The sequence below is a fragment of the Bubalus kerabau genome, chromosome 9 (genome assembly GCF_029407905.1).
Source record: "Bubalus kerabau isolate K-KA32 ecotype Philippines breed swamp buffalo chromosome 9, PCC_UOA_SB_1v2, whole genome shotgun sequence".
Taxonomy (NCBI): Eukaryota; Metazoa; Chordata; class Mammalia; order Artiodactyla; family Bovidae; genus Bubalus; species Bubalus kerabau.
The window spans coordinates 102,759,046-102,769,515 of NC_073632.1; the positions used below are offsets into that span (position 1 = coordinate 102,759,046).

The following is a 10,470-nucleotide window of genomic DNA, read 5'->3' on the forward strand; positions in this document are numbered from 1 at the left end:
TAAGCTAATGACTAATCCTTTAGATGTGTTTTATGAATACCACCGCATTTTGTATTTCACAGGGAGCAATAGAAAAAGTGAAGGAAAGTGATAAACTGGTCTCAACCAGTAAGATCACCCCCCAGGACAAACAGAACATGGTGAAGCGCGTCGGCACAATGTCTTACGCTTTGCAAGGTAAGAACGGTAAGGTCTGTGTGTAGCTAGTGGAGATTTTTTTCCAAGAAAATTTTCTATTTTCCTTGCTGGAGAGAAATTCCAGTATGAACAGCAGTTAAGTTAATAGGAACTGATTCAAAATATCTTCCTAAGCCTGTTGTTTGTGGGATCCCAGTGTTAAAAGCTGTAATATTTATATTTAGTTTTTCATGCGTTTACCTGACGTAACTACAAAGGGCAACGTGATTAAACCTGTACGTTTCTATTTCTTCTTGGAGACCCTGAAGATTCCTTTCATAATCTTTAATAGCAGGCCCTATCCAGACTAGATTCCCGAATCCAGCTCTTAGCAGCATGTAACCTGCAGGCCCCAAGACCATAGAATGCGAAGGGAGTTTGGACATAGCATTTTTGGCATGGTTTGACCGTTACTAAAAAGAAAATACTAATTTTTCCAGCAGATAGGAGTAGTGAATGGATTTTTCATGTTTTGGCGGATGGATGGAATACATGGGCCAAGGAGGGAGCGGAAGGATGTTCTAGTAGGAACAAAGCACACAAAACAAAATGGGACCAGATGATGTCCTTGGTCTTTGGGAATAAAACACATTTGCAGGTTATTGGGAGGAGAAGGCAATGGCACCCCACTCCAGTACTCTTGCCTGGAAAATCCCATGGACAGAAGAGCCTGGTAGGCTGCAGTCCATGGGGTCACACAGAGTTGGACATGACTGAGCGACTTCACTTTCACTTTTCACTTTCATGCATTGGAGAAGGAAATGGCAACCCACTCCAGTGTTCTTGCTTGGAGAATCCCAGGGACGGAGGAGCCTGTTGGGCTGCCGTCTATGGGGTCGCGCAGAGTCGGACATGACTGAAGCGACTTAGCAGCAGCAGCAGCAGCAGGTTATCGGGGGAGACTTTGGAGATTCTGGGAGGCCTCAAAAGCCAGGCAGAAGAGTCTAGACTTGTTGTGGGCCTTAGGAAGCCATGAAAAGGTTTTGATGGAAAAACAAACAGAAAAAACTCTGCTCAAGGAAGAGGATTTGCTCGTGATGGAGGTGGGGGTGCAGATTGGGGGCTGATGTTAGACAGCCCAGCCAGAGACCTGGCTCCTACCGTCTAAGGCTTTTGAGGACCCAAAGAAGATGAGGTGCTGGGGGAGAGAATGAAGGGTACTTACGGGCTTTTCCAAAGGATCCTCAGGACTAGGGAGGAAGTAGGAGAAGGGAAGAATGAATGTGTGAAAGGTTTCCAGAATGAGGGCAGTTCAGGGAGGCCTGAGTGAAGCTGGGGGCTTGGAAGGGTTTTGAATGGGAAAGTTCTCCTGAGCTTTTGTTTGGAATTATCCAAACACACGAATGAAAGTGTTGTACAACTTCAGATAACAACCTAAAACAGCAGTGAGCTTTTTACAGGAGTTTATGCCAGCAGCAGTTGGCTTTGCAGATGTGGTGTGTAGGGAAAAGGCAGAGGTCATATGGGGCCTGATAAGGAAGGCCTCTCCGATGTTGGTGATGGGATGGGGGTGGCACTGAGAGGCAGAGCTGGAGAAGGGGTTCATTTGCTGAGTCGAGACATCCAGCAAACACAAAGGATGGGCATCCGACCCTCTGCCTGGGAAGAGGCCGAGTTTTGGCAGTCCTGGTGCTCGGTGGCATCAGGCATCAGCTGCCCTGAAGAGGACCTTCCTCAAGTCTCACCGCCTGCCCAGCCTTTCACAGGTGCCTGAGGAAGCCCGCAGCCTGGGCAGTCACTGCAGCAGAGGAGGTGGCGCCCAGCGGGCACCTCGCGAGGGCCTCCGTGAACAGACTTGACATTCTGGACTGAGGTCGTCGGTAGCCAGTGGGCCTAAGTTGGTTTTCTGCTCAAACGAGCCGTCATTTGGGTGATCGTGTTGAGCTTTAGAAGAGTTAACATGCAAATCGACAGTAATCGTCTGTTTACGGAAAAGTGTTTTTGCCGTTACCCACTCAAATTGTTTTTCTAGCCTCTTTATAGCATTTTTGTCAGGAACTGGCACAGGCCAGCCTGGCTGATGATGAATCATAACTGGGCCAGAGACACAGCTGTGTTCGTTAGCAGTCCAGGGGGCACTGACCGATGTCTTGGTCTTGGTTGCAGCCGAGATGAATCACTTCCACAGTAACCGGATCTACGACTACAACAGCGTCATCCGCCTGTACCTGGAGCAGCAGGCACAGTTCTACGAAACGGTGAGTCGGCCTGTCCCCCGGGCTCCCCGTGCACCGCCAGAGCTCCCTGTGAAGCTCGTGCGCCTGTGATTTTTAACCCTAACTAATGAGCCAACTAACGGGCATCCCTGGTGGCTCAGAGGGTAAAGTGTCTGCGTGCAATATGAGAGACCCCGGTTCAATCCCTGGGTCCAGAAGATCCTCTGGAGAAGGAAATGGCAACCCACTCCAGTGTTCTTGCCTGGAGAATCAAATGGACAGAGGAGCCTGGTAAGCTACAGTCCATGGAATTTCAGAGAGACACACGACTGAGCAACTTCACTTCTCAGTAAGCCAAAGGAGGCTGAATACTGAGCAGGGATTTTTTTTTTCCAATCTCTTTTAACCGTATCTGCGTTTTCCTTTTGAAGAACACTGGGCTAAAGAGGGCATTGTTTTTTTCAAGAAGGAAGGGTGCGGGATGCTGGTGGTGAGCCCCCGAGAAGCCGCTATTGTGCGGTCCCCACCGCTCCCTGCACAGGGGACGCTGTGAGATGAGGTCACCCTGCCGGCTCAGCTGGGGAAGGCGCCTGGCGCCGCGCGGGACTGCACAGGCCGGCTTTGTGTGTGAGCGAGGGTTTCGCAGTGTGCCAGAGGGATTTCCGAAGGAAAACAAAAGCAAGAGGGGGAGTGAAGCCTCAGATGGTCCCATTCAGGAACCGGTAGTGAAAATGTAGACATTCACACCTTTGCAGAGAAATTTTGTTATTTACCAGGGTGTACAGAAAACAAAGATCTAGCCCATAAATGGAAACCCAGACCTCAAAGACAAGTTCTGTAACTTATTACGATTGACCGCAGGTTGGCTGCCATGTTTCTTACTAAGTTTTCCACTGTTTCCATGGTGTCATCTCCTGTACATTCAGGGATCAGTAAGCTCCAGACTCACGTCCACACACGCGTCCTCTTGTCTGTGGGTGGGCACTGCCACTCCCGTATCCGCCACATGGGTTCTTGGAAGGGAGCCATGGCTCATGTGCTCTGTGCATACTGTCCATGTGTGGTAGAAACAGGTGGTTTCAGAGACAAGCTGAAGGTGCAGCCTGTCTCCACACTATAGCAGCAGCAGGGCCTGTCTCAGGAGGTCACAGGTGTCCGGGAAGGCAGGGGAGTCTGGGCCCAGCACAGAGATCGGATCCCGAGAGGACAGGCTGGTCTAGAAATGATGTCGCGTGGTTGGAAGGAGCTGGGCTTCCTTTGAGCTGTGCACCGCCGCCAGCAGTCCCATCGGGGAATTTAGGAAGGTCTCTCCACTGCCAGGTGGCGCTGGTGGTAAAGAACCCGTCTGCCCATGCAGGAGTAAGAGACATGAGTTTGACTCCTGTGTCAAGAAGATCCCCTGGAGAAGGAAATGGCAACCCACTCCAGTATTCTTCCCTAGAGAATCTCATAGACAGAGGAGCCTGGCAGGTTACGGTCCATAAGGTTGTGAAGAGTTGGACACAACTGAAGCAACTTAGCATGCACTCCACTGCCCAGACACTTTCACTTTTATAGGGCTTTCCTGGTGGCTCAGACAGTAAAGAATCTGCCTGCAATGCAGGAGACCTGGGTTTGATCCCTGGGTCAGGAAGATCCCCTGGAGAAGGGAATGGCTACACACTCCAGTGTTTTTGCCTGGAGAATCCCATGGACAGAGGAGCTTGGCAGGCTACAGTCCATGGGGTCACAAAGAGTCGGATACAACTGAGCAACTAACACTTTCCCTTTCAAATGCTCAGAGGCTGAGCTGGGGCTGGGAGGGACTGGGAGCATCTAACAGTGCCAGGATTTGAAATGTGTGGAGTGTTTGAGAAGAGATGGAGGTAATAGAGAAGCACAGGGTCACGAGGGGAGACATCTCACGCTGTTCTGTTTCTTACCAGATTGCACAAAAGCTGAGGCAGGCCCTCGGCCGCTTCCCGGTGATGTAGGACCGGTGGAGCGAACGTGGAGAAACGCCGAAGTGCTTCCTTTTGACTTGGGACAACGCAATTGGATTTTTTTTTCCCCATCATCCAAAAAGAAACAAAAAGAAAACCAAAAAGAGAGAGACTTGGGAAAAAAAACTTCATTTTCTTTATTAAGCGCCTAAATGCATCAGTTTTTTAGGAATAGTCTTTCGTTCATCTCCAGATTCATTATTTAAACCAACGGAAATGGTCTATTTTGGGAAAGTACTGAAAGTTACCAGAATTTTAATGGAAAATTAGGGATTTGCCCCCCTGATATTTTACATAAAATTGTAATTTTTGAGTCAGCCACAGTTCTCCTGTTGCTGCCCAACGTCAGATAATTACTAATTGCTTTCTTAAAAAACGCAAAATATGCCAGAGTAAAAAACATAATATGTTTGTATATTTTTATAACTCCTTTCCACCCTTTGAGAGTCCTATCTATTTAGGAAACTCTGCAGGCCTTCCACAGAGATGTTTATAACTCGGACACTCAGTTTTCTCGACAGAGGAAGCAGGCAGGGGCTCCCGCGGCTCCCGCCCCTCATGTGGCCCTGCCACACGCGTCCCTCCAGAGGACCAGCTCGGCGGAACCCCGGGATCAGAGCCCCCACTCCTACCGCCCGAAAGTGCCGTCTGCCTCGCGATCCCTCCTGAGCCCGGGTGAGGCTGGAAGGATTCACCCCCAGAAAGCCCCAGGGTCTGGGGGGGAGGTGCTCTGGCTCGGCTCCTGGGGAAGGAGCAGCCATGTCTCTGTGGGCAAGCGCTCCTCCCAGGCTCTCTGTTGGCCTCGCAGTCTCGAGTTGCTCAAGGAGGCATTGTGAGAAGTGCTGGGGAAAGCGTGATTTTGCCACTTGATTTGGATTTTAGACTAGCGGGCCGGTGGAGGTTATTATCTGAAACGATGAAGCACAGGTGAGCAAGCCTCGCCCGGCCCCACCAGATGGGAAGGTTTTAAGGGGCTGAGGAGGGTGCTAAGTCGCGTAACACGCGGCCCTCCCCAAGCTTTTACGTGCGAGAAGAAAAAGTTCAGGGCGATGCTCTTTCTGACTGTGTCCCAAACTTCAGACAGAATTGTCTCATCACTAGTACTTCACTTAATGGCATAAAGCAAAACAGGGTCTTGGCGAACCATCAGCTTTAACCTGGGATGCTCGCAGACACGGTCTCAGCCCCGCAGACCTCGCCGCCCTCCACGGCTGCCTTACCGCGCCCTTTCACACCACTCTCCCTCTTCTGACCTGATAGTCACGTGATAGGAATTGAAAGTTTTGGGCCAGCACAAACAAAGTGAAACCAAAAAGTAAATAGAAGAGGAAATCAAATGAACACGAATATGAGAACTTCTTGTTCTTCAATATCACGGGTTTTTTTTTGTTGTTAATGTTTTATAAGTAAGTTTCCCTACTTGATTTTTCTTTTATAAAATCTCATAGAACAGTGTTTATGATACAGCCATTTAATATATGTACAAATTGTAAAGAATATGTATAAATGTTTTACACAAATGCAAGAGCATGTAGAAGCCAACATATAAATAAATTGTTAAAAAAAAACTGTACAGTAAATTCTCAAGCACTTTTTCAAAACACTTTCTGGTGTTTTCGTGTGATTTTTTTTGGGGGGGGGATCATACTTTCATGTTGCCAGCTGCTGAAGAGCATCTGGTAATGAGTTTTGCCCCAGAACTTAACTTCTCCTAACACGAATTAATAATGCTAATTGCTTAAATGAGCATTATCAATCCAGGAAGCATGTCATAGTCACCTGGTGAGGCAGTAAGAACAAATGCCGATGCCCAGTGTGTTAGGGTTCTCCAGGGAAACAGAACCTACAGGGAGTGTGTGTGTCCATCCCTTAAGAGGTTTCCTCCTCTTGATGCCCCAAGTCTTCCGGCGTGTCCAGGGAGAGGCTGTGGTGCTGCAGCTGTCCACTAGGGGGCGGTATCTGCACGTCGGGCGGGACCCTGGTTAACCCCCGCACAGACTTCTCTTCCTCTGCGGTTCCTGGTGGAGGTCCCCGAGGGCCATAGATGCAGGTGGGAGGAGGAGGCAGTGTCGCAGGTGGGGGGCCTTGGGGTTTGGGCCACAGCCTCGTGTAACGTGAGCCTTCAGCGCTGTTTCCATTCAGTGAGGGAGCGCCGCTGTGCACATTCGGCCTTAAGGCTGGTGGTCAGGTAACACCCAGTCCTGATGGGCAGCTCAGGTCTCATGTTGACTTGCTGGCCCATGCTTAAGCGTTCCGTCTGTTTCAGGCCAAAAGCTATTTCTCAGAAGGAGAGTCGTTGTCTGTGGAGGATGGCAGGGCTGTGCTCCAAACCTCAAGGCCTGCACCGAGATGCTTCCACCAAAGGCTCCAGACAGCATCCCTTTCTAACACTGAAGCTTTGGGTACCACTGGATCTGCTGGATCACATGACCCAAGCTGCAGGACAGGTCACACGGTGGCCTGATCCATGAGGAGCCTTCTCTCGTTCTGGGGCCCAAGTGGCCTAGTCAGTATTAACATACATATATTGATTGTCTGAGGAAGGGACCAGGAAAATGAAAAAGGATTCTAAGAAAAAGAGATGACATAGGATACTCGAAATAATGTTAGCTGACTGTGACCCAGGAAAGGGAACTTGAAAGGCAGTGAAAAATGTGTCCATTGGATGTTTGTGTTTGGAAGATTCTCCTGGAAGTTGCAAAATTTTAAAAACCTAATGAAACTCCAATACTTGGGCTACCTGATGTGAAGAGCTGACTTATCGGAAAAGACTCTGATGCTGGGAAAGATGGAAGGTGGAAGGAGAAGGGGACGACGGGATGAGATGGTTGGATGGCATCACTGACTCGATGGATGTGAGTTTGAGTAAACTCCAGGAGTTGGTGATGCGGTCCATGGGGTTGCAAAGAGTCAGACACGACTGAGCAACTGAACTGACTGACTGTATATTTCATCTTCTATGGGTTCAGATACACTGTGCAGTTAATATAGGATATGTTAATGTTCTGATTTTTAATTATTTGTATCAACCTTTAGCTATCACAAAAGATAGAAAATTTATGATTCTTATAAATCTTGACAGTGTAAACATTGTAGCTAAGTATCTGGAGAGGAGAGGTCAAGGCATGGTGGAGAAGGTCTGTCTATTTGTCAAGCATGTGAATCCGGTTGCCTGTCTCCAGAAGCAGCAGGTCCAGGAAGTTGGCCTCCTGTGAGGTTGACAGGTGTTGGAGTCCATAAAAGACACAACTCACAGGCTCTGGATGGAACGAACGTAAAGAGGGAGATCAACTTCTTCAAAAATGAGTGTCGGTCCCGACAACCTGTGAGAGGTGGTCTGCACCCACCCCTCTTGTGCAGCAGGGAACAGACCCTGAACCTTCTTGCCTGGGAACAGAGCTTGGAGTGGGATTGAGCAGGCGCTTAAGCAGAACAAAGAAATACATATCAAACCCAGAACAGGGTGAGAATCCTGAATAAAGAGATAGGCCCACACAGGCCATGAGAGTAACTCTATAAAGAGATATCCCAGGCTTGAGACCCCTCTTTTGTGGCTGTGCAGGGGTGGAAAAACAGCTCCTGAGACTGCCTTTCCCAGCACTCCTGGTCTACAGCCTCCGTGGAGGGATTCAAGTGATCCCGTCTAAAGGTTGGGAATCCTTTATTTAAAGTAGTAAAAGCTTACTCCTTGAAAGAAAAGTTACGACCAACCTAGATAGCATATTGAAAAGCAGAGACATAACTTTGCCAACAAAGGTTCGTCTAGTCAAGGCTATGGTTTTTCCATTGGTCATGTATGGATGTGAGAGTTGGACTGTGAAGGAGGCTGAGTGCCGAAGAATTGACACTTTTGAACTGTGGTGTTGGAGAAGACTCTTGAGAGTCCCTTGGCCTGCAAGGAGATCCAACCAGTCCATTCTGAAGGAGATCAGCTCTGGGATTTCTTTGGAAGGAATGATGCTAAAGCTGAAACTCCAGTACTTTGGCCACCTCATGCGAAGAGTTAACTCATTGGAAAAGACTCTGATGCTGGGAGGGATTGGGGGCAGGAGGAGAAGGGGACGACAGAGGATGAGATGGCTGGATGGCATTACCGACTTGATGGACGTGAGTCTGAGTGAACTCCGGGAGATGGTGATGGACAGGGAGGCCTGGCGTGCTGCGATTCATGGGGTCGCAAAGAGCTGGACACGACTGAGCAACTGAACTGAACTGAAAAGTACTCAAGTAACTGTTTTTATGCTTGAATAACTGCCAAGGGGAACTAATAATAATAATGAGGGAGGAAGGTATTTTTTTTCCAGTGCATGTTTTTTTAACCTGTTTGATTTTAAAATTCTTTTCTCCAAAGTAAGGAGAATTTGAACTCCTTTCCCAAGGGTCTTGTCAGCTGTGCCAAGAATACAGAGTCCTTATGCATTCACCCAGGCTGATTCTCAGCCTATTTGTAAATGTCCTTGATGAGGTAAGGTCTTTTGATAAGAAGAGCAGGCCTGTTTACTGCTTGCTATAAAATGCAGATTTCCCAAGCTCCAGTTTCCTTGCTTGTCACACAACCCACTGCACGAGCAGGCGTCCCTCTGGCTCCCCCTAGTCACCAGCGATGGACTTGCAAGATAGGGTGAAGCGCCCTGCTGCCTGTACCATTAAGTTACCCCTCTTGCTTCTGACTCAGGAGGCCCTTTCTCCTGCCAGCATCCATGAAACAGCAACAGACTAACTTGTTTGTAAATAGAGCAAAATCAAATCGCATACCCCGCAGTTAACCTCTGTAAGGAAACATTTTTTAAAAACTAAGAATAAAGCCACCAAAAAATATACACACTAGCAGAGACCATTAAAGGATGAGCTGTAATCTTTCACACTCCACCAGCAAACAGTATAAAAGAACCAGGGGAGGAATTCCCTGGCGGTCCAGTGGTTAGGACTCAGTGAGCCCAGGTTCAATCCCCGTTTGGGGAACTAAGATCCTACAGGCCTCAAAGCGTGGTCGAAAAAAGAACCAGGGGAGCAAATTGAAGTTTTAGCAAAGCAGAAGGAATATTTTTTCCCCAGCCTTACTGAGCTATAAGTGATGTGCAACCTTGTGTGAATAGAAGATATACACCATAATGATTTGTATGTATATATTTGCAAAAGATAACCAAGGTTAGTGAACACGTCCATCACCTCACATAGTTATAATTTTGTGTGGATGAGAGGAGAAGTTTTAGGATCTACTCTCATATAGCTTTCATGTGTATATAGTACAGTATTTTTAGCCGGAGTCCCCATGCTGTCTAAATGCTGTTAACAGTTCAAAGGCCAACAACAGGCCAGATTGTCCAAAGGCCATTCAACCTCTGTGGAGAAGATTGTTTAGCTTCTGAGTCAAGACTAAGTTCAAAGGTCTTTAGGAATACACATCCATATCTTAAGTCAAAGAAAGTTGTAAAGTTCAATTAAGCAATCCATTTATAGCATTCAGAGAACTCCAGGTGGGGGGCGGAGTGGGCAGAGAAAGAGAAAAATGTGTGTACCAGGAACCCGGGCCAGGCATAAGTTTGAAGCACATTTTTTTTTTTCTTAATGGTGAGGGCCTCTCACCTGGCTCATCCCCAGGAGCCCTGATGAATCGGGGAGGCCCAGGAGGTGGGGTTGGTGGTGAATCATCAATTCCAGAGAAAAGCCACTGACATCACCAAACATGATGTTGGTTGACCAGGAAGCTGGAGTCACGCATTTCTCCATGTATAAGATGGTCTCAGGGCATGTGGTGGTGCGTGAGGGCACGGCGGCCGCCCACGGTCAGATGCCTGAGGTCACAGGACACACACAGCCCTGTCACTTGCCCTGAGAGCACGGGCTCAGCCAGAGGTAACCCTGTCCTCGGGAGACACAGGAGGGACGTTTACTGAGGACGAACTGTCATCTGGGGGGTAGGAGCTGAGAGGTTGCTCAGCGTCCTCCAATGCACAGAACAGCCCCCACAGAAAATTATCCACCCTAAGTGTCTCTCTCTCTCTCTTTAGTCACTAAGTCATGTCCAACTCTTGCGACCCCATGGACTGTAGCCCGCCAGGCTCCTCTGTCCATGGGATTCTCCAGGCAAGAATACTGGAGTGGGTTGCCATTTCCTTCTCCAGGGGACCTTCCCGACCCAGGGATCGAACCCG

The 10,470-nt window shown here is 48.5% G+C and overlaps 1 protein-coding gene across 3 annotated transcripts in view; it reads left to right on the forward strand.

The window, feature by feature from the left end:
* The window catches only part of SNX9 (sorting nexin 9), an 89,027-nt gene extending 83,108 nt beyond the window's left edge, over window positions 1–5,919 (forward strand). For all 3 annotated transcript variants that reach the window (XM_055536074.1, XM_055536075.1, XM_055536076.1), the window contains 3 exons: window positions 63–177; window positions 2,284–2,375; window positions 4,259–5,919. In XM_055536074.1, coding sequence (XP_055392049.1) covers window positions 63–177; window positions 2,284–2,375; window positions 4,259–4,306 — 255 coding nt within the window. In that variant the 3' untranslated portion in view covers window positions 4,307–5,919. The remainder of the gene's footprint in view (window positions 1–62; window positions 178–2,283; window positions 2,376–4,258) is intronic.
* Window positions 5,920–10,470: the final 4,551 nt, after the last annotated feature.